Below are 23,933 nucleotides of genomic sequence, written 5' to 3' on the forward strand. Positions count from 1 at the left end.
GGTGACCTTGCATGTCCAGCTATCACAGGAGCGGAGGTGGTGACTGTGCATGTCCCGCTATCACAGGAGTGGAGGTGGTGACAGTGCATGTCCCGCTATCACAGGAGTGGAGGAGGTGACAGTGCATGTCCCACTATCACAGGACCTCCGGTGATAACCGTGCATGCCCCGCTACCACAGGAGTGGACGTGTTGACAGTCATGTTCCGCTCTTACGGGAGCGGAGAACAGGACCGTGAATGTTCCGCTATCACAGGAGCGGAGGACGGGACTTTGCATATCCTGGTATCATAGGATCGGAGGTGCTGACCGCTCATGTCTCAATACCACAGGAGCAGAGTTGGTAACCGTGCATGGCCCACTATCACCCGAGGGGAGGTGGAGACCATGCATGGCCCACTATTACACGAGCGGAGGTGGTGACCGTGCATGGCCCACTATCACACGGGCAGAGTTTGTGACCATGCATGGCCAACTATCACACGAGCGGAGGTGGTGACCGCGCATGTCCCGCTATCATAGGAGCAGAGGTGGTAACCGTGCATGGCCCACTATCACACGAGGGAGGTGGTGACCGTGCATGGTCCACTATCACACGAGCGGAGGTGGTGACCGCGCATGTCCCGCTATTACAGGAGTGTAGGTAGCGACCGTGCATGTCCTGCTTTCACAGGAGCAAGGACGGAACTATACATGTCCCACTATCACAGGAGCGGAGGTGGTGACCGTGCATGTCCCACTATCACAGAAGCGGAGGTGGTGATCGTGCATGTCCTGCTTTCAGAGGAGCGGAGGTGGTGACCGTGCACGTCCCTCTATCACAGGAGCGGAGGTGGTGACTGTGCATGTCCCGCTATCACAGGAGCGGAGGTGGTGACAGTGCATGTCCCGCTTTCACAGGAGCGGAGGTGGTGACAGTGCATGTCCCGGTATCACAGGAGCTCCGGTGGTGACAGTGCATGTCCTGCTTTCACAGGAGTGGAGGTGGGGACTGTGCATGTCCTGCTTTCACAGGAGCGAGGACGGGACTATGCATGTCCCACTATCACAGGAGCGGAGGTGGTGATCGTGCATATCCTGCTTTCACAGGAGCGGAGGTGGTGACCGTGCATGTCCCGCTATCACATGAGCTCCAGTGGTGACCGTGCATGTCCCGCTATCACAGGAGCGGAGGTGGTGACAGTGCATGTCCCGCTATCACAGGAGCTCCCGTGGTGACAGTGCATGCCCCGCTATCACAGGAATGGAGGTGGTGACCGTGCATGTCCCACTATCACAGGAGCTCTGGTGGTGACCGTGCATGTCCCGCTATCACAGGAGCTCTGGTGGTGACCTTGCATGTCCAGCTATCACAGGAGCGGAGGTGGTGACCGTGCATGTCCCGCTATCACAGGAGCGGAGGTGGTGACAGTGCATGTCCCACTATCACAGGAGTGGAGGAGGTGACAGTGCATGTCCCACTATCACAGGACTTCCGGTGATAACCGTGCATGCCCCGCTACCACAGGAGCGGACGTGTTGACAGTTCAGGTCCCGCTCTTATGGGAGCGGAGAACAGGACCGTGAATGTCCCGCTATCACAGGAGTGGAGGACGGGACTGTGCATATCCTGGTATCATAGGATTGGAGGTGCTGACCGCTCATGTCTCAATACCACAGGAGCAGAGTTGGTAACCGTGCATGGCCCACTATCACCCGAGGGAAGCTGGTGACCATGCATGGCCCACTACTGTAACTGTGCATGGCCCACTATCACATGAAGGGAGGTGGTGACCGTGCATGGCCCACTATTACACGAGCGGAGGTGGTGACCGTGCATGGCCCACTATCACACGGGCGGAGTTTGTGACCGTGCATGGCCCACTATCACATGCGCGGAGGTGGTGACCATGCATGGCCCACTATCACACGAGGGAGGTGGTGACCGCGCATGTCCTGCTTTTACAGGAGTGTAGGTGGTGACTGTGCATGTCCTGCTTTCACAGGAGCGAGGACGGAACTATGCATGTCCCACTATCACAGGAGCGGAGGTGGAGATCGTGCATGCCCTGCTTTCACAGGAGCGGAGGTGGTAACCGTGCATGTCCCGCTCTCACAGGAGCGGAGGTGGGGATCGTGCATGTCCTGCTTTCAGAGGAGCGGAGGTGATGACTGTGCACGTCCCTCTATCACAGGGGCGGAGGTGGTGACAGTGCATGTCCCGCTATCACAGGGGCGGAGGTGGTGACAGTGCATGTCCCGCTATCACAGGAGCAGAGGTGGTGACAGTGCACATCCCATTATCACAGGAGTGGAGGTGGTGACCGTGCATGTCCCGCTATCACAGGAGAGGAGGTGGTGACAGTGCATGTCCCGCTATCACAGGAGAGGAGGTGGTGACAGTGCATGTCCCGCTATCACAGGAGTGGAGGAGGTGACAGTGCATGTCCCGCTATCACAGGAGTGGAGATGGTGACAGTGCATGTCCTGCTATCACAGGAGAGGAGGTGGTGACAGTGCATGTCCCGCTATCACAGGAGTGGAGGAGGTGACAGTGCATGTCCCGCTATCACAGGAGTGGAGGAGGTGACAGTGCATGTCCCGCTATCACAGGAGTGGAGATGGTGACAGTGCATGTCCCGCTATCACAGGAGAGGAGGTGGTGACAGTGCATGTCCCGCTATCACAGGAGTGGAGGAGGTGACAGTGCATGTCCCGCTATCACAGGAGTGGAGGAGGTGACAGTGCATGTCCCGCTATCACAGGAGTGGAGATGGTGACAGTGCATGTCCCGCTATCACAGGAGAGGAGGTGGTGACAGTGCATGTCCCGCTATCACAGGAGTGGAGGAGGTGACAGTGCATGTCCCGCTATCACAGGAGTGGAGGAGGTGACAGTGCATGTCCCGCTATCACAGGAGTGGAGATGGTGACAGTGCATGTCCCGCTATCACAGGAGTGGAGGAGGTGACAGTGCATGTCCCGCTATCACAGGAGTGGAGGAGGTGACAGTGCATGTCCCGCTATCACAGGAGTGGAGGAGGTGACAGTGCATGTCCCGCTATCACAGGAGTGGAGGAGGTGACAGTGCATGTCCCGCTATCACAGGAGAGGAGGTGGTGACAGTGCATGTCCCGCTATCACAGGAGTGGAGGAGGTGACAGTGCATGTCCCGCTATCACAGGAGTGGAAATGGTGACAGTGCATGTCCCGCTATCACAGGAGCTCTGGAGGTGACCGTGCATGTCCCGCTATCACAGGAGCGGAGTACAGGACCGTGCACTTGCTGCTGTCTCCATTCATTTCTATGGCAGCTCCAAATACCTCCAAACGCCGGATCAGTAATTTTACTACAGGGCTTGTTACGGTTTATGTAAGTGAAGCTTCACAATCCAGCACATGTTAGGTTAACCCCTTCCCGGCACGTGACGTACATTTGTGTTGCACTTTGGGTCTTGATGCATGCAGGGGGTCAGGAATGACCGTACTCCACACAGGGTCGGGTTATACATCCACACCTGGCAGGGATTGGAGCTAGCTGCGACCCCTGCTGTCTAACCACAGAAACGCTGCTGTCAATCTCTGACAACAACATTAGCGCAAACTCCTAATCCCCAATATCTGGCTCCCGTTTCTAGCCCTATCCGAAGCTCAGGATATCAATCTCTACCTGAAGCCACTCCTGCGACATTTTGAAGAAATCGAGAGCGTGGAATTCAGCGAGGTGAAAGCGGTGATCGTTCCTCTGATTCACGTGCTGTGCCTGGTGTGGGCCCGCTCCAAATACTACAACACCCCCGAGAGGATCATTGTCCTGGCCCAAGAGATCTGCAACCTGTTCATCCAGCAGGTGGGTGGCAAGTAAGGACCGGGATCTGATCCCTGCAGCTCTCAGTGTCATCCTCTCCCCTGATACTTCACATTCTCCGGTGCAGGCTCGGACCTACCTAAACCCGGAGGACCTGCTAAAGGGGGACATGGAAGACAGCGCCGGCCGAGTCCACGAGGTTCTGTCCACCCTGCGCTTTCTCATCAGCACGTTTGAAGGGAGCAGAGAAAAGCTGCCGAGCTTCTTCAAGAACGGGGAAGAAGTGAAGACGTGGGACTTCCCTTCCATACTTGTGTTTGCACGGCTGGAATGCTTCATGAGGAGACTGGAAACCATTGAGGTGAGGCACTGGGAGAAGCGTCGTGACTGGGAGCTGTCAGCGTCCAGGATCTGGGTTAACTCCGATCCCGGGCAGTTCAACCCCTGACATGACACAACTGTTTCCTAAGCAGTGAGCTCCCCCTAGTGGTGACTGAGCATTCAGAATTTTCTGTACCTCATAAGTATCCATGGCTGATGTACAGCTTTGGCCTCCGCAGGATTTATTGCTCACAGCCGTGGATATGATGAAACTGGAGAAAGTGGAGTTCGGCGGCACTAAAGGGAAAGTTCTGAGTCGGACGGTGGCCGACATGTACCAGGAGTTCCAAGACGTGTACAAAGTGTTCTCCGATAAGACGTACGACTGCCTGGACACAGAGAACAAGGTGATGGCCGCGGACACGACTTCAGTGTGTGTGTATACATATATATATATATATATATATATAGAGGAAGGAAACAGTCAGCAAGCTTGTAACTCCTCCAGCAAAGTGGTACCAGGATCCTGATGAAGGGTCAGACCCCAGACCAGACCTGTAAATAAATCATATCCCAGACCACACCCCTATATAAATAGGACCCCCAGAAAAGGCCCATAAATAAATAAGACCCCAGACCAGGCCCGTAAATAAATCAGAACCTAGACAAGGCCTCTAAATAAATCAAACCCGTAAATAAATCAGACCACACCTCTATATAAATAGGACCCACAGAAAAGGCCCATAAATAAATAATACCCCAGACCACACCCCTAAATAAATAATACCCTAGACCAGGCCCGTAAATAAATAAGACCCTAGACCAGACCCCTAAATAAATAATACCCTAGACCAGGCCCGTAAATAAATAAGACTCTAGACCAGGCCCCTAAATAACTCAGACCCGTAAATAAATCAGACCACACCTCTATATAAATAAGACCCACAGAAAAGGCCCATAAATAAATAAGACCCCAGACCAGGCCCCTAAATAAATAAGACCCCAGACCAGGCCCCTAAATAAATAAGACCCCAGACCAGGCCCCTAAATAAATAAAACCCCAGACCAGGCCCCTAAATAAATAAGACCCCAGACCAGGCTCCTAAATAAATGGGACCCCAGACCAGTCATCAGGCCCCTAAATAAATAAGACCCCAGATCAGGCCCTTAAAATTTTTGTGAACCCGGAGCAGACTCCTCTGAACATCAGATCCCAGAGCAGATGAGTTTACGGCTTCTTTCTCAGTGAGCTGATCTGGGGCTTGTGGTCCAGACCAGCAGACACCGTGCCCCTACTCCTATTAACAGCTTCTCACGCAGCGACTGGTCGCTTGCTGTGCGCTGATGAGAGGTACGAGCCCTGTAACAGCGTCTGCAGATAGCGGGATGCCATCTATCATCTTCTTGTCTTTTCTTCCCTGTCTGTAGGAATTTGAGGATGACGTCTCGGATTTCAAGCTGAGCATTGAGGAGATGGACCGCAGGCTGGGGACACTGTTCTGCCTGGCCTTCGATGACACCTCCAGCCTGGAGCAGGCGTTTCGGGTACGCAGTCGCCCCATGGCTCAGATTCCCTCAGCATTCCCGTCTGTCTGTATGATGGTTTGGGTTTTCCTCGCAGCTGCTGGACATGTTTGGGAGCCTCCTGGACCGGCCCATCATCGCACAGGATGCGTTCGATAAGTACCCGCTCCTCATCGCCATGTTTGAGGAGGACCTGGATGCCGCCAAAGCCATCTATGACCAACATATGCTGGAGGTGACGGAGCGAGGTCAGTGAGCACATCACATCCCAACAAGTGGGGTAATGACTCCTATAGGGTAGACCGGGCATGTTAAATGTCAGCAGGTCCCATCCTAGAACTGACTGGCAACCACTTCTCTCCCCTCTGTCATGCACATGCACGCTCCGCAGAGATGAGCATACATGTGTATAGTGTCAATAAATGCTATTGTCTTGTAGGATACCCACAGATAAGTAAGAACATGCCGCTCGTCTCCGGGAATCTGAACTGGGCTAAAGAAATGCGAGAGCGACTGCAGACGCCGTACGGCAACTTCCACCAAATCACACACCCGTGAGTCGCCCCACGTCCACGGCGTCCACAGCTGCCACACTTTCTGCACCGCGATGTGTGATCAGTCTTATGTAAGTAACCAGCCTTATCTCATCAGGTGCATGGAGTCCGAGGAAGGTGGCAGGATGGAGCAGAAGTACCAGGAGATGACGGCGCTTCTGGACCAGTGAGTCGTGTGTCATGTCCGCCGGCCGCTCCGTGACTTCTGCAGCTAGATTGCACCCTTTCCATGTCCAAAAACCTATCACAATATGTAGTAGGTGTAGTAAGAATAATATTAGCAAATATCTCCAATATCTTCAGCGGGCCCCTAGCTGTGATGGCTGCACATTGACACCCTGCGATCGTTGTCATCGGAGGCCAGCCGCAGAGGCATTGCCTCGCCGAGCGCCTGCGGACCCCCAGGGATCGGCCACTCCCGCCTTACATGCGAGCGCAAAGCGCAGTGTATCAGATTTAATTGGTTCTCTATAAAGTGCAGCCGCGTCCCCCCAGAGACTGGTGCAAAGCCCGACGCCCGATGGAAAAGCTGCGCTAATTGGGCTCCGAGCAGAGAGAGAAATCATAATTACTGCTCCAGATCAATGGCCGACACCAGCGCCAATAACTGCAGCCCCCCGCACCCCCGAAAATACAGATCTATAGCAGGACTAGGAGGAAAAGACGTGTCCTGTCTATAGTGGGTGTAATTATATGCGTGGTACTAACTTTGTATCTAATATCTATATACTATTTATCTATCCATATATATTTATCTAGTGCCCCCACCCACCTAGTATGATGCCCCCTCATTGCGCCCATAATAATAATAATACAGTACAATGTCCCCTCAGTGCCCCCCACTCACTGTATGATGCCCCCTCAGTGCCCCACACACAGTATGATGCCCCCTCAGTGCCCCACACACAGTATGATGCCCCCTTAGTGCCCTACACACAGGACGATGCCCCCTCAGTGCCCCACACACAGTATGGAAACCCCCACAGTGCCCCACACACAGTATGGAAACCCCCACAGTGCCCCACACACAGTATGATGCCCCCTCAGTGCCCCACACACAGTATGATGCCCCCTCGGTGTCCCACACACAGTATGATGCCCCATCAGTGCCCCACACACAGTATGATGCCCCCTCAGTGCCCCACACACAGTATGATGCCCCATCAGTGCCCCACACACAGTATGATGCCCCCTCAGTGCCCCACACAGTTTGATGCTTCCTCAGTGCCCTCCCACACAGTATGATGCCCCCTCAGTGCCCCACACACAGTATGACGCCTCCTCAGTGCCCCACACAGTATGATGCCCCCTCAGTGCCCCACACACAGTATGATGCCCCCTCAGTGTCCCACACACAGTATGATGTCCCCACAGTACATTCCCTCCACACACAGTATGATGCCCCCTCAGTGCCCCACACACAGTATGATGCCCCCTCAGTGTCCCACACACAGTATGACGCTTTCTCAGTGTCCCACACACAGTATGACGCCTCCTCAGTGCCCCACACAGTATGATGCCCCCTCAGTGCCCCACACACAGTATGATGCCCCCTCAGTGTCCCACACACAGTATGACGCTTTCTCAGTGTCCCACACACAGTATGACGCCTCCTCAGTGCCCCACACAGTATGATGCCCCCTCAGTGCCCCACACACAGTATGATGCCCCCTCAGTGCCCCACACACAGTATGGCGCTTTCTCAGTGTCCCACACACAGTATGACGCCTCCTCAGTGCCCCACACAGTATGATGCCCCCTCAGTGCCCCACACACAGTATGACGCCCCCTCAGTGCCCCACACACAGTATGATGCCCCCTCAGTGCCCCACACACAGTATGGCGCCTCCTCAGTGCCCCACACAGTATGATGCCCCTCAGTGCCCCACACACAGTATGATGCCCCCTCAGTGTCCCACACACAGTATGACGCCTCCTCAGTGTCCCACACACAGTATGACGCCTCCTCAGTGCCCCACACAGTATGATGCCCCCTCAGTGCCCCACACACAGTATGACGCCCCCTCAGTGCCCCACACACAGTATGACGCCCCCTCAGTGCCCCACACACAGTATGATGCCCCCTCAGTGCCCTCCACACACAGTATGATGCCCCCTCAGTGCCCCACACACAGTATGATGCCCCCTCAGTGCCCCACACACAGTATGATGCCCCCTCAGTGCCCCACACACAGTATGATGCCCCCTCAGTGTCCCACACACAGTATGACGCCTCCTCAGTGCCCCACACAGTATGATGCCCCCTCAGTGCCCCACACACAGTATGACGCCCCCTCAATGCCCCACACACAGTATGATGCCCCCTCAGTGCCCCACACACAGTATGGCGCCTCCTCAGTGCCCCACACAGTATGATGCCCCCTCAGTGCCCCACACACAGTATGATGCCCCCTCAGTGTCCCACACACAGTATGACGCCTCCTCAGTGTCCCACACACAGTATGACGCCTCCTCAGTGCCCTCCACACACAGTATGATGCCCCCTCAGTGCCCCACACACAGTATGGCGCCTCCTCAGTGCCCCACACAGTATGATGCCCCCTCAGTGCCCCACACACAGTATGATGCCCCCTCAGTGTCCCACACACAGTATGACGCCTCCTCAGTGTCCCACACACAGTATGACGCCTCCTCAGTGCCCTCCACACACAGTATGATGCCCCCTCAGTGCCCCACACACAGTATGACGCCCCCTCAGTGCCCCACACACAGTATGATGCCCCCTCAGTGCCCTCCACACACAGTATGATGCCCCCTCAGTGCCCCACACACAGTATGATGCCCCCTCAGTGCCCCACACACAGTATGATGCCCCTTCAGTGCCCCACACACAGTATGATGCCCCCTCAGTGCCCCACAGAGTATGATGCCCCCTCAGTGCCCTCCACACAGAGTATGATGCCCCCAGTGCCCTCCACACACAGTATGATGCCCCCAGTGCCCTCCACACACAGTATGATGCCCCCAGTGCCCTCCACACACAGTATGATGCCCCCAGTGCCCTCCACACACAGTATGATGCCCCCCAGTGCCCTCCACACACAGTATGATGCCCCCAGTGCCCTCCACACACAGTATGATGCCCCCCAGTGCCCTCCACACACAGTATGATGCCCCCCAGTGCCCTCCACACACAGTATGATGCCCCCCAGTGCCCTCCACACACAGTATGATGCCCCCCAGTGCCCTCCATGCACAGTATGAAGCGTTAGACTTCAGGTAACATTGAGCGTGGTGAGTGCAGCTGACAACAGGCAGCCATAAATACTCCATTATCCGCCTGTGGCCTTTCTGGCATGAGAAGAAATTGCTCACCAGTGGTTGGGGCTGCGGACCAAGTAGGAGGGTAGTCACATACTGATAGGTGTCAGAACGGCCAAATCAAAGTCCAGACCCGAATCCAACCGAGAATCTGTGGAAAGAGCTGAAAACCGCTGTTCACAAACGCCCCCCATCCAACCTCAACGAGCGCAAGGAAGAACGGGCGAGAATTTCAGCCTCTCGATGTGCAAAACTGATAGAGACATACCCCAAGCGACCTGCAGCTGTAATCGCAGCCAGAGGTGGCGCTACAAAGTATTAACTCAAGGGGGCCGAATAATATTGCACTCCCCACTTTTCAGTTTTTAATTTGTTAAAAAAGTTTAAAATATCCAATAAATTTCGTTCCACTTCACGGTTGTCTCCCACTTGTTGTTGATTCTTCCCCCCAAAAAATTAGAATTTTATATCTTTATGTTTGAAGCCAGAAATGTGGGAAAAGGTAGAAAAGTTCAAGGGGGTCAAATACTTTCATAAGGCACTGTATATATATATATATATATATATATATATATATGCGCAGTCTGCACATTTATATTGCCGCCCCGGCTGGACGTCGGCTGATATCCTCATGTCGCCACGTTCCCAGGTATATAGAGAAGCTGTATGAAGAATGGTGTCGCACCGTATCGGAGAAATCCCAGTACAACCTGATGAGACCTCTCATTACACGGGATCAAGGCTCCAAGCTCATAAACGTCAACTTTGACCCCCAGGTAAGAGCCGCTGGAGAGTATTTATATACGTATATATATATATATATAGATATACATGAGATGATATGGGAGCTTAAAGGGATCCTTCACTTTGGGCGTGGGGCATTTACTGTCCCCTTATTACAGCTGGTGTCCGTGCTCCGGGAAGTTAAATATCTCCAGACACTTAACATGGAAACCATCCCCAAGGAGGCCGAGGAAATCTTCTCCACAAAGGAGTCGTACAGACAGTACAGGGCGAACCTGGACCTGACCACCACCTGGTACAACAAGGTGATCAGCACCATCCTGGAAGTGGAGTTCCCCCTGGTGGAAGGACAGCTCAAGGACATTGATGTCCACCTGAAATCGGCAGAAGAAACATTAAACTGGAAGGCACAAGGTAAGCTTATGTGTCATATGGTCAGAATGTTAACATTTTAATTGGTTAATGTGGGGGTAATATATTTAATTTTTTTTAGAGTTCAAAGTGACTTATCAAATGTTAGTCGTCACACAGGCATGAAGCGGGAAATTCATTGTGGCTAAGGCTATGTGCCCACGTTGCGGACCTGAAGCATATTTTTTACGCTTCTCCCTGGCGGGAAAATCGCATGCGGATATTACATGCGGTTTTCCCGCCAGGTAGAAGCGTTTGTGAGGCGTCTTTGCATGCATTTCCGCATGCGGGTTATCAAGCACTTCTCCAAGCATCACTTGGAAAAGTGCTTGACAACTTGTTCAGAATGGTAAAAAAAAAAAAAATAAACTTTATACTCACCTTCTGATGCATTCTCTGCCCCGTCCGGAGGCTTGAGCGGCTCACGCTGCTGTGTGCAGGACCTGCGGTGACGTCATTGAGTCATGTGGTGGGTCACATGACTCAATGACGTGGCAGGTCCTTCAGACAACAGCGCAACGGAGGGAAAACATCAGAAGATAAGTATAAACTTTATTTTATTCTTTTTTTTACAGGTTCTTTGGTACCCAGGTCTGGATGAGAGTCTCCTCTCCTCCAGACTTGGGTACCATCCGCACATTGATTCCGCGGCGCTTCCGCAAAATTAATGAACATGCTGCGGATTTTTGACTGCAGCATATACGCTGCGGAAAAATCCGCAGCATGGGCATTGACATTGCGGAATGCCATTGGGGACCATGGGGTGCGGATCTACATGCGTTTTTCAAGCGTTTACGCTGCGGAAATTCCGCAGCATATACGCTTGAAAAACGCTACGTGGGCACACAGCCTAAAGCAGCTACTAGGGGGAGATTACAGTAAGAGCTGTATAAATCTGTATGTAGTGAGCCCCCTCTAGTGGTGGCTGTATAAATCTGTATGTAGTGAGCTCCCTCTAGTGGTGACTGTATAAATCTGTATGTAGTGAGCTCCCTCTAGTGGTGGCTGTATAAATCTGTATGTAGTGAGCTCCCCCTAGTCGTGGCTGTATAAATCTGTATGTAGTGAGCTCCCTCTAGTGGTGACTGTATAAATCTGTATGTAGTGAGCTCCCCCTAGTGCTAGCTGTATAAATCTGTATGTAGTGAGCTCCCCCTAGTGGTGGCTGTATAAATCTGTATGTAGTGAGCCCCCTCTAGTGGTGGCTGTATAAATCTGTATGTAGTGAGCTCCCTCTAGTGGTGGCTGTATAAATCTGTATGTAGTGAGCTCCCTCTAGTGGTGACTGTATAAATCTGTATGTAGTGAGCTCCCCCTAGTGGTGGCTGTATAAATCTGTATGTAGTGAGCTCCCTCTAGTCGTGCCTGTATAAATCTGTATGTAGTGAGCTCCCTCTAGTGGTGACTGTATAAATCTGTATGTAGTGAGCTCCCCCTAGTGCTGGCTGTATAAATCTGTATGTAGTGAGCTCCCCCTAGTGGTGGCTGTATAAATCTGTATGTAGTGAGCCCCCTCTAGTGGTGGCTGTATAAATCTGTATGTAGTGAGCTCCCTCTAGTGGTGACTGTATAAATCTGTATGTAGTGACCTCCCTCTAGTGGTGACTGTATAAATCTGTATGCAGTGAGCTCCCTCTAGTGGTGACTGTATAAATCTGTCTGTAGTGAGCTCTTCCTAGTGGTGGCTGTATAAATCTGTATGTAGTGAGCTCCCTCTAGTGGTGACTGTATAAATCTGTATGTAGTGAGCTCCCCCTAGTGGTGGCTGTATAAATCTGTATGTAGTGAGCTCCCCCTAGTCGTGGCTGTATAAATCTGTATGTAGTGAGCTCCCTCTAGTGGTGACTGTATAAATCTGTATGTAGTGAGCTCCCCCTAGTGGTGGCTGTATAAATCTGTATGTAGTGAGCTCCCCCTAGTGGTGGCTGTATAAATCTGTATGTAGTGAGCTCCCCCTAGTGGTGGCTGTGTTAATCTGTATGTAGTGAGCTCCCTCTAGTGGTGTCTGTATAAATCTGTATGTAGTGAGCTCCCTCTAGTGGTGTCTGTATAAATCTGTATGTAGTGAGCTCCCCCTAGTGGTGGCTGTGTTAATCTGTATGTAGTGAGCTCCCTCTAGTGGTGACTGTATAAATCTGTATGTAGTGAGCTCCCTCTAGTGGTAACTGTATAAATCTGTATGTAGTGAGCCCCCTCTAGTGGTGGCTGTATAATCTGTATGTAGTGAGCTCTCCCTAGTGGTGACTGTATAAATCTGTATGTAGTAAGCTCCCTCTAGTGGTGGCTGTATAAATCTGTATGCAGTGAGCTCACCCTAGTGGTGGCTGTATAAATCTGTATGTAGTGATCTCCCCCTAGTGGTGACTGTATAAATCTGTATGTAGTGAGCTCCCCCTAGTGGTGACTGTATGAATCTGTATGTAGTGAGCTCCCCCTAGTGGTGGCTGTGTTAATCTGTATGTAGTGAGCTCTCCCTAGTGGTGACTGTATAAATCTGTATGTAGTAAGCTCCCTCTAGTGGTGGCTGTATAAATCTGTATGTAGTGAGCTCCCTCTAGTGGTGGCTGTATAAATCTGTATGTAGTGAGCTCCCCCTAGTGGTGGCTGTGTTAATCTGTATGTAGTGAGCTCCCTCTAGTGGTGACTGTATAAATCTGTATGTAGTGAGCTCCCTCTAGTGGTGGCTGTATAAATCTGTATGTAGTGAGCTCCCCCTAGTGGTGGCTGTGTTAATCTGTATGTAGTGAGCTCCCTCTAGTGGTGACTGTATAAATCTGTATGTAGTGAGCTCCCTCTAGTGGTGGCTGTATAATCTGTATGTAGTGAGCTCTCCCTTGTGGTGACTGTATAAATCTGTATGTTGTAAGCTCCCTCTAGTGGTGGCTGTATAAATCTGTATGCAGTGAGCTCCCCCTAGTGGTGGCTGTATAAATCTGTATGTAGTGAGCTCCCCCTAGTGGTGACTGTATAAATCTGTATGTAGTGAGCTCCCTCTAGTGGTGGTTGTATAAATCTGTATGTAGTGAGCTCCCTCTAGTGGTGACTGTATAAATCAGTATGTAGTGAGCTCCCTCTAGTGGTAGCTGTATAAATCTGTATGTAGTGAGCTCCTCCTAGTGGTGACTGTATAAATCTGTATGTAGTAAGCTCCCTCTAGTGGTGGCTGTATAAATCTGTATGTAGTGAGCTCCCTCTAGTGGTGGCTGTATAAATCTGTATGTAGTGAGCTCCCTCTAGTGGTGTCTGTATAAATCTGTATGTAGTGAGCTCCCTCTAGTGGTGGCTGTATAAATCTGTATGTAGTGAGCTCCCTCTAGTGGTGGCTGTATAAATCTATATGTAGTGGGCGCCCCCTAGTGGTGACTGTATAAATCTGTATATAGTGAGCTCCCCCTAGTGGTGGCTGTATAAATCTGTATGTAGTGAGGTCCCCCTAGTGGTGGCTGTATAAATCTGTATGTAGTGAGCTCCCTCTAGTGGTGACTGTATAAATCTGTATGTAGTGAGCTCCCCCTAGTGGTGGCTGTATAAATCTGTATGTAGTGAGCTCCTCTAGTGGTGACTGTATAAATCTGTATGTAGTGAGGTCTCCCTCTAGTGGTGACTGTATAAATCTGTATGTAGTGAGCTCCTCCTAGTGGTGACTGTATAAATCTGTATGCAGTGAGCTCCCTCTAGTGGTGTCTGTATAAATCTGTATGTAGTGAGCTCCCTCTAGTGGTGGCTGTATAAATCTGTATGTAGTGAGCTCCCCCTAGTGGTGGCTGTATAAATCTGTATGCAGTGAGCTCCCTCTAGTGGTGTCTGTATAAATCTGTATGTAGTGAGCTCCCTCTAGTGGTGGCTGTATAAATCTGTATGTAGTGAGCTCCCCCTAGTGGTGGCTGTATAAATCTGTATGTAGTGAGCTCCCCCTCGTGGTGACTGTATAAATCTGTATGTAGTGAGCCCCCTCTAGTGGTGACTGTATAAATCTATATGTAGTGAGCCCCCTCTAGTGGTGACTGTATAAATCTGTATGTAGTGAGGCCCCTCTAGTGGTGACTGTATAAATCTGTATGTAGTGAGCTCCCTCTAGTGGTGACTGTATAAATCTGTATGTAGTGAGCTCCCTCTAGTGGTGACTGTATAAATCTGTATGTAGTGAGCTCCCTCTAGTGGTGACTGTATAAATCTGTATGTAGTGAGCTCCCTCTAGTGGTGGGTGTATAAATCTGTATGTAGTGAGCTCCCCCTAGTGGTGACTGTATAAATCTGTGTGTAGTGAGCTCCCCCTAGTGGTGACTGTATAAATCTGTATGTAGTGAGCTCCTCCTAGTGGTGGATGTATAAATCTGTATGTAGTGAGCTCCCTCTAGTGGTGACTGTATAAATCTGTATGTAGTGAGCTCCCTCTAGTGGTGGATGTATAAATCTGTATGTAGTGAGCTCCCTCTAGTGGTGACTGTATAAATCTGTATGTAGTGAGCTCCCTCTAGTGGTGGATGTATAAATCTGTATGTAGTGAGCTCCCTCTAGTGGTGGATGTATAAATCTGTATGTAGTGATCTCCCCCTAGTGGTGGCTGTATAAATCTGTATGTAGTGAGCTCCTCCTAGTGGTGGATGTATAAATCTGTATGTAGTGAGCTCCCTCTAGTGGTGACTGTATAAATCTGTATGTAGTGAGCTCCCTCTAGTGGTGGATGTATAAATCTGTATGTAGTGAGCTCCCCCTAGTGGTGACTGTATAAATCTGTATGTAGTGAGCTCCCTCTAGTGGTGGATGTATAAATCTGTATGTAGTGATCTCCCCCTAGTGGTGGCTGTATAAATCTGTATGTAGTGAGCTCCTCCTAGTGGTGACTGTATAAATCTGTATGTAGTAAGCTCCCTCTAGTGGTGGCTGTATAAATCTGTATGTAGTGAGCTCCCTCTAGTGGTGGCTGTATAAATCTGTATGTAGTGAGCTCCCTCTAGTGGTGTCTGTATAAATCTGTATGTAGTGAGCTCCCTCTAGTGGTGGCTGTATAAATCTGTATGTAGTGAGCTCCCTCTAGTGGTGGCAGTATAAATCTGTATGTAGTGGGCGCCCCCTAGTGGTGACTGTATAAATCTGTATATAGTGAGCTCCCCCTAGTGGTGGCTGTATAAATCTGTATGTAGTGAGGTCCCCCTAGTGGTGGCTGTATAAATCTGTATGTAGTGAGCTCCCACTAGTGGTGACTGTATAAATCTGTATGTAGTGAGCTCCCCCTAGTGGTGGCTGTATAAATCTGTATGTAGTGAGCTCCTCTAGTGGTGACTGTATAAATCTGTATGTAGTGAGGTCTCCCTCTAGTGGTGACTGTATAAATCTGTATGCAGTGAGCTCCCTCTAGTGGTGTCTGTATAAATCTGTATGCAGTGAGCTCCCTCTAGTGGTGTCTGTATAAATCTGTATGTAGTGAGCTCCCTCTAGTGGTGGCTGTATAAATCTGTATGTAGTGAGCTCCCCCTAGTGGTGGCTGTATAAATCTGTATGTAGTGAGCTCCCCCTAGTGGTGACTGTATAAATCTGTATGTAGTGAGCCCCCTCTAGTGGTGACTGTATAAATCTATATGTAGTGAGCCCCCTCTAGTGGTGACTGTATAAATCTGTATGTAGTGAGGCCCCTCTAGTGGTGACTGTATAAATCTGTATGTAGTGAGCTCCCTCTAGTGGTGACTGTATAAATCTGTATGTAGTGAGCTCCCTCTAGTGGTGACTGTATAAATCTGTATGTAGTGAGCTCCCTCTAGTGGTGACTGTATAAATCTGTATGTAGTGAGCTCCCTCTAGTGGTGGGTGTATAAATCTGTATGTAGTGAGCTCTCCCTAGTGGTGACTGTATAAATCTGTGTGTAGTGAGCTCCCCCTATTGGTGACTGTATAAATCTGTATGTAGTGAGCTCCTCCTAGTGGTGGATGTATAAATCTGTATGTAGTGAGCTCCCTCTAGTGGTGACTGTATAAATCTGTATGTAGTGAGCTCCCTCTAGTGGTGGATGTATAAATCTGTATGTAGTGAGCTCCCTCTAGTGGTGACTGTATAAATCTGTATGTAGTGAGCTCCCTCTAGTGGTGGATGTATAAATCTGTATGTAGTGAGCTCCCTCTAGTGGTGGATGTATAAATCTGTATGTAGTGATCTCCCCCTAGTGGTGGCTGTATAAATCTGTATGTAGTGAGCTCCTCCTAGTGGTGGATGTATAAATCTGTATGTAGTGAGCTCCCTCTAGTGGTGACTGTATAAATCTGTATGTAGTGAGCTCCCTCTAGTGGTGGATGTATAAATCTGTATGTAGTGAGCTCCCCCTAGTGGTGACTGTATAAATCTGTATGTAGTGAGCTCCCTCTAGTGGTGGATGTATAAATCTGTATGTAGTGATCTCCCCCTAGTGGTGGCTGTATAAATCTGTATGTAGTGAGCTCCTCCTAGTGGTGGCTGTATAAATCTGTATGTAGTGAGCTCCCCCTAGTGGTGACTGTATAAATCTGTATGTAGTGAGCTCCCTCTAGTGGTGACTGTATAAATCTGTATGCAGTGAGCTCCCTCTAGTGGTGGCTGTATAAATCTGTATGTAGTGAGCTCCTCCTAGTGGTGGATGTATAAATCTGTATGTAGTGAGCTCCCCCTAGTGGTGACTGTATAAATCTGTATGTAGTGAGCTCCCCCTAGTGGTGGCTGTATAAATCTGTATGTAGTGAGCTCCCTCTAGTGGTGGATGTATAAATCTGTATGTAGTGAGCCCCCTCTAGTGGTGACTGTATAAATCTGTATGTAGTGAGCTCCCCCTAGTGGTGGCTGTATAAATCTGTATGTAGTGACCTCCCTCTAGTGGTGACTGTATAAATCTGTATGTAGTGAGCTCCCCCTAGTGGTGGCTGTATAATCTGTATGTAGTGAGCTCCCCCTAGTGGTGACTGTATAAATCTGTATGTAGTGAGCTCCCTCTAGTGGTGACTGTATAAATCTGTATGTAGTGAGCTCCCTCTAGTGGTGACTGTATAAATCTGTATGTAGTGAGCTCACTCTAGTGGTGACTGTATAAATCTGTATGTAGTGAGCTCCCTCTAGTGGTGACTGTATAAATCTGTATGTAGTGAGCTCCCTCTAGTGGTGACTGTATAAATCTGTATGTAGTGAGCTCCCCCTAGTGGTGGCTGTATAATCTGTATGTAGTGAGCTCCCCCTAGTGGTGACTGTATAATCTGTATGTAGTGAGCTCCCCCTAGTGGTGACTGTATAAATCTGTATGTAGTGAGCTCCCTCTAGTGGTGACTGTATAAATCTGTATGTAGTGAGCTCACTCTAGTGGTGGCTGTATAAATCTGTATGTAGTGCGCTCCCACTAGTGGTGGCTGTATAATCTGTATGTAGTGACCTCCCTCTAGTGGTGGCTGTATAAATCTGTATGTAGTGAGCTCCCTCTAGTGGTGGCTGTATAATCTGTATGTAGTGAGCTCTCCCTAGTGGTGACTGTATAAATCTGTATGTAGTGAGCTCCCACTAGTGGTGGCTGTATAAATCTGTATGTAGTGACCTCCCTCTAGTGGTGACTGTATAAATCTGTATGTAGTGTGCTCCCGCTAGTGGTGACTGTATAAATCTGTATGTAGTGAGCTCTCCCTAGTGGTGGCTGTATAATCTGTATGTAGTGAGCTCCCCCTAGTGGTGACTGTATAATCTGTATGTAGTGAGCTCCCCCTAGTGATGACTGTATAAATCTGTATGTAGTGAGCTCCCTCTAGTGGTGACTGTATAAATCTGTATGTAGTGTGCTCCCGCTAGTGGTGGCTGTATAATCTGTATGTAGTGACCTCCCTCTAGTGGTGACTGTATAAATCTGTATGTAGTGAGCTCCTCCTAGTGGTGACTGTATAATCTGTATGTAGTGACCTCCCTCTAGTGGTGACTGTATAAATCTGTATGCAGTGAGCTCCCTCTAGTGGTGGCTGTATAATCTGTATGTAGTGAGCTCTCCCTAGTGGTGACTGTATAAATCTGTATGTAGTGCGCTCACTCTAGTGGTGGCTGTATAAATCTGTATGTAGTGCGCTCCCACTAGTGGTGGCTGTATAAATCTGTATGTAGTGACCTCCCTCTAGTGGTGACTGTATAAATCTGTATGTAGTGAGCTCCCTCTAGTGGTAGCTGTATAAATCTGTATGCAGTGAGCTCCCCCTAGTGGTGGCTGTATAAATCTGTATGTAGTGATCTCCCCCTAGTGGTGACTGTATAACTCTGTATGTAGTGAGCTCCCCCTAGTGGTGACTGTATGAATCTGTATGTAGTGAGATCCCCCTAGTGGTGGCTGTGTTAATCTGTATGTAGTGAGCTCCCTCTAGTGGTGGCTGTATAAATCTGTATGTAGTGAGCTCTCCCTAGTGGTGACTGTATAAATCTGTATGTAGTAAGCTCCCTCTAGTGGTGGCTGTATAAATCTGTATGTAGTGAGCTCCCTCTAGTGGTGGCTGTATAAATCTGTATGTAGTGAGCTCCCCCTAGTGGTGGCTGTGTTAATCTGTATGTAGTGAGCTCCCTCTAGTGGTGACTGTATAAATCTGTATGTAGTGAGCTCCCTCTAGTGGTGGCTGTATAAATCTGTATGTAGTGAGCTCCCCCTAGTGGTGGCTGTGTTAATCTGTATGTAGTGAGCTCCCTCTAGTGGTGACTGTATAAATCTGTATGTAGTGAGCTCCCTCTAGTGGTGGCTGTATAATCTGTATGTAGTGAGCTCTCCCTAGTGGTGACTGTATAAATCTGTATGTTGTAAGCTCCCTCTAGTGGTGGCTGTATAAATCTGTATGCAGTGAGCTCCCCCTAGTGGTGGCTGTATAAATCTGTATGTAGTGAGCTCCCCCTAGTGGTGACTGTATAAATCTGTATGTAGTGAGCTCCCTCTAGTGGTGGTTGTATAAATCTGTATGTAGTGAGCTCCCTCTAGTGGTGGCTGTATAATCTGTATGTAGTGAGCTCTCCCTAGTGGTGACGGTATAAATCTGTATGTAGTAAGCTCCCTCTAGTGGTGGCTGTATAAATCTGTATGTAGTGAGCTCCCTCTAGTGGTGGCGGTATAAATCTGTATGTAGTGAGCTCTCTCTAGTGGTGGCTGTATAAATCTGTATGTAGTGAGCTCTCCCTAGTGGTGGCTGTATAAATCTGTATGTAGTGAGCTCCCCCTAGTGGTGACTGTATAAATCTGTATGTAGTGAGCTCTCCCTAGTGGTGACTGTATAAATCTGTATGTAGTGAGCTCCCTCTAGTGGTGGCTCTATAAATCTGTATGTAGTGAGCTCCCTCTAGTGGTAGCTGTATAAATCTGTATGTAGTGAGCTCCCTCTAGTGGTGACTGTATATATCTGTATGTAGTGAGCTCCTCCTAGTGGTGACTGTATAAATCTGTATGTAGTAAGCTCCCTCTAGTGGTGGCTGTATAAATCTGTATGTAGTAAGCTCCCTCTAGTGGTGGCTGTATAAATCTGTATGTAGTGAGCTCCCTCTAGTGGTGACTGTATAAATCAGTATGTAGTGAGCTCCCTCTAGTGGTAGCTGTATAAATCAGTATGTAGTGAGCTCCTCCTAGTGGTGACTGTATAAATCTGTATGTAGTAAGCTCCCTCTAGTGGTGGCTGTATAAATCTGTATGTAGTGAGCTCCCTCTAGTGGTGGCTGTATAAATCTGTATGTAGTGAGCTCCCTCTAGTGGTGTCTGTATAAATCTGTATGTAGTGAGCTCCCTCTAGTGGTGGCTGTATAAATCTGTATGTAGTGAGCTCCCTCTAGTGGTGGCTGTATAAATCTATATGTAGTGGGCGCCCCCTAGTGGTGACTGTATAAATCTGTATATAGTGAGCTCCCCCTAGTGGTGGCTGTATAAATCTGTATGTAGTGAGGTCCCCCTAGTGGTGGCTGTATAAATCTGTATGTAGTGAGCTCCCTCTAGTGGTGACTGTATAAATCTGTATGTAGTGAGCTCCTCTAGTGGTGGCTGTATAAATCTGTATGTAGTGAGCTCCCCCTAGTGGTGGCTGTATAAATCTGTATGTAGTGAGCTCCTCTAGTGGTGACTGTATAAATCTGTATGTAGTGAGCTCCCTCTAGTGGTGTCTGTATAAATCTGTATGTAGTGAGCTCCCTCTAGTGGTGGCTGTATAAATCTGTATGTAGTGAGCTCCCCCTAGTGGTGGCTGTATAAATCTGTATGTAGTGAGCTCCTCTAGTGGTGACTGTATAAATCTGTATGTAGTGATCTCCCTCTAGTGGTGACTGTATAAATCTGTATGTAGTGAGCTCCCCCTAGTGGTGGCTGTATAAATCTGTATGTAGTGAGCTCCTCTAGTGGTGACTGTATAAATCTGTATGTAGTGAGCTCCCTCTAGTGGTGTCTGTATAAATCTGTATGTAGTGAGCTCCCTCTAGTGGTGGCTGTATAAATCTGTATGTAGTGAGCTCCCCCTAGTGGTGGCTGTATAAATCTGTATGTAGTGAGCTCCCCCTAGTGGTGGCTGTATAAATCTGTATGTAGTGAGCTCCCCCTCGTGGTGACTGTATAAATCTGTATGTAGTGAGCCCCCTCTAGTGGTGACTGTATAAATCTATATGTAGTGAGCCCCCTCTAGTGGTGACTGTATAAATCTGTATGTAGTGAGGCCCCTCTAGTGGTGACTGTATAAATCTGTATGTAGTGAGCTCCCTCTAGTGGTGACTGTATAAATCTGTATGTAGTGAGCTCCCTCTAGTGGTGACTGTATAAATCTGTATGTAGTGAGCTCCCTCTAGTGGTGGGTGTATAAATCTGTATGTAGTGAGCTCCCCCTAGTGGTGACTGTATAAATCTGTGTGTAGTGAGCTCCCCCTAGTGGTGACTGTATAAATCTGTATGTAGTGAGCTCCTCCTAGTGGTGGATGTATAAATCTGTATGTAGTGAGCTCCCTCTAGTGGTGACTGTATAAATCTGTATGTAGTGAGCTCCCTCTAGTGGTGACTGTATAAATCTGTATGTAGTGAGCTCCCTCTAGTGGTGACTGTATAAATCTGTATGTAGTGAGCTCCCTCTAGTGGTGGATGTATAAATCTGTATGTAGTGAGCTCCCTCTAGTGGTGGATGTATAAATCTGTATGTAGTGAGCTCCCCCTAGTGGTGACTGTATAAATCTGTATGTAGTGAGCTCCTCCTAGTGGTGGATGTATAAATCTGTATGTAGTGAGCTCCCTCTAGTGGTGACTGTATAAATCTGTATGTAGTGAGCTCCCTCTAGTGGTGACTGTATAAATCTGTATGTAGTGAGCTCCTCCTAGTGGTGGATGTATAAATCTGTATGTAGTGAGCTCCCTCTAGTGGTCACTGTATAAATCTGTATGTAGTGAGCTCCCTCTAGTGGTGACTGTATAAATCTGTATGTAGTGAGCTCCCTCTAGTGGTGACTGTATAAATCTGTATGTAGTGATCTCCCCCTAGTGGTGGCTGTATAAATCTGTATGTAGTGAGCTCCTCCTAGTGGTGACTGTATAAATCTGTATGTAGTGAGCTCCCTCTAGTGGTGGATGTATAAATCTGTATGTAGTGAGCTCCCTCTAGTGGTGGATGTATAAATCTGTATGTAGTGAGCTCCCCATAGTGGTGACTGTATAAATCTGTATGTAGTGAGCTCCCCCTAGTGGTGGCTGTATAAATCTGTATGTAGTGAGCTCCTCCTAGTGGTGGATGTATAAATCTGTATGTAGTGAGCTCCCCCTAGTGGTGACTGTATAAATCTGTATGTAGTGAGCTCCCCCTAGTGGTGGCTGTATAAATCTGTATGTAGTGAGCTCCCTCTAGTGGTGGATGTATAAATCTGTATGTAGTGAGCCCCCTCTAGTGGTGACTGTATAAATCTGTATGTAGTGAGCTCCCCCTAGTGGTGGCTGTATAAATCTGTATGTAGTGACCTCCCTCTAGTGGTGACTGTATAAATCTGTATGTAGTGAGCTCCCTCTAGTGGTGGCTGTATAAATCTGTATGTAGTGAGCTCCCTCTATTGGTGACTGTATAAATCTGTATGTAGTGAGCTCCCTCTAGTGGTGACTGTATAAATTTGTATGTAGTGAGCTCCTCTAGTGGTGACTGTATAAATCTGTATGTAGTGAGCTCCCTCTAGTGGTGACTGTATAAATCTGTATGTAGTGAGCTCCCTCTAGTGGTGACTGTATAAATCTATATGTAGTGAGCTCCCTCTAGTGGTGACTGTATAAATCTGTATGTAGTGAGCTCCCCCTAGTGGTGACTGTATAAATCTGTATGTAGTGAGCTCCCTCTAGTGGTGGCTGTATAAATCTGTATGTAGTGAGCTTCCTCTAGTGATGGCTGTATAAATCTGTATGTAGTGAGCTCCCTCTAGTGGTGGCGGTATAAATCTGTATGTAGTGAGCTCCCTCTAGTGGTGTCTGTATAAATCTGTATGTAGTGAGCTCCCTCTAGTGGTGGCTGTATAAATCTGTATGTAGTGAGCTCCCTCTAGTGGTGGCTGTGTAAATCTGTATGTAGTGAGCTCCCCCTAGTGGTGGCTGTATAAATCTGTATGCAGTGAGCTCCCCCTAGTGGTGGCTGTATAAATCTGTATGCAGTGAGCTCCCTCTAGTGGTGGCTGTATAAATCTATATGTAGTGAGCTCCTCTAGTGGTGACTGTATAAATCTGTATGTAGTGAGCTCCCTCTAGTGGTGGCTGTATAAATCTGTATGTAGTGAGCTCCCTCTAGAGGTGGCTGTATAAATCTGTATGTAGTGAGCTCCCTCTAGTGGTGGCTGTATAAATCTGTATGTAGTGAGCTCCCTCTAGTGGTGACTGTATAAATCTGTATATACTGAGCTCCCCCTAGTGGTGGCTGTATAAATCTGTATATAGTTAGCTCCCTCTAGTGGTGGCTGTATAAATCTGTATGTAGTGAGCTCCCTCGTGGTGACTGTATAAATCTGTATGTAGTGAGCCCCCTCTAGTGGTGGCTGTATAAATCTGTATGTAGTGAGCTCCCTCTAGTGGTGACTGTATAAATCTGTATGCAGTGAGCTCCCCCTAGTGGTAGCTGTATAAATCTGTATGTAGTGAGCTCCCTCTAGTGGTGGCTGTATAAATCTGTATGTAGTGAGCTCCCCCTAGTGGTGGCTGTATAAATCTGTATATAGTGAGCTCTCCCTAGTGGTGGCTGTATAAATCTGTATGTAGTGAGCTCCCTCTAGTGGTGACTGTATAAATCTGTATGTAGTGAGCTCCTCTAGTGGTGACTGTATAAATCTGTATGTAGTGAGCTCCCCCTAGTGGTGGCTGTATAA

At 48.8% G+C, this 23,933-nt stretch overlaps 1 protein-coding gene across 1 annotated transcript in view; it reads left to right on the plus strand.

Annotated features, from left to right (window-relative positions):
- The window catches only part of DNAH9 (dynein axonemal heavy chain 9), a 430,601-nt gene that overhangs the window by 53,805 nt on the left and 352,863 nt on the right, over positions 1 to 23,933 (plus strand). Inside the window, exons 5-13 of the mRNA XM_073660252.1 lie at positions 3,616 to 3,827; positions 3,913 to 4,146; positions 4,346 to 4,513; positions 5,535 to 5,651; positions 5,728 to 5,878; positions 6,070 to 6,184; positions 6,282 to 6,350; positions 10,116 to 10,242; positions 10,369 to 10,624. Of these exons, the coding sequence (XP_073516353.1) occupies positions 3,616 to 3,827; positions 3,913 to 4,146; positions 4,346 to 4,513; positions 5,535 to 5,651; positions 5,728 to 5,878; positions 6,070 to 6,184; positions 6,282 to 6,350; positions 10,116 to 10,242; positions 10,369 to 10,624 (1,449 nt within the window). The remainder of the gene's footprint in view (positions 1 to 3,615; positions 3,828 to 3,912; positions 4,147 to 4,345; positions 4,514 to 5,534; positions 5,652 to 5,727; positions 5,879 to 6,069; positions 6,185 to 6,281; positions 6,351 to 10,115; positions 10,243 to 10,368; positions 10,625 to 23,933) is intronic.

This window comes from Phyllobates terribilis, unplaced genomic scaffold, assembly GCF_046119375.1.
Source record: "Phyllobates terribilis strain yellow unplaced genomic scaffold, ASM4611937v1 Scaffold_25__1_contigs__length_18738178, whole genome shotgun sequence".
NCBI classification, from domain to species: Eukaryota; Metazoa; Chordata; class Amphibia; order Anura; family Dendrobatidae; genus Phyllobates; species Phyllobates terribilis.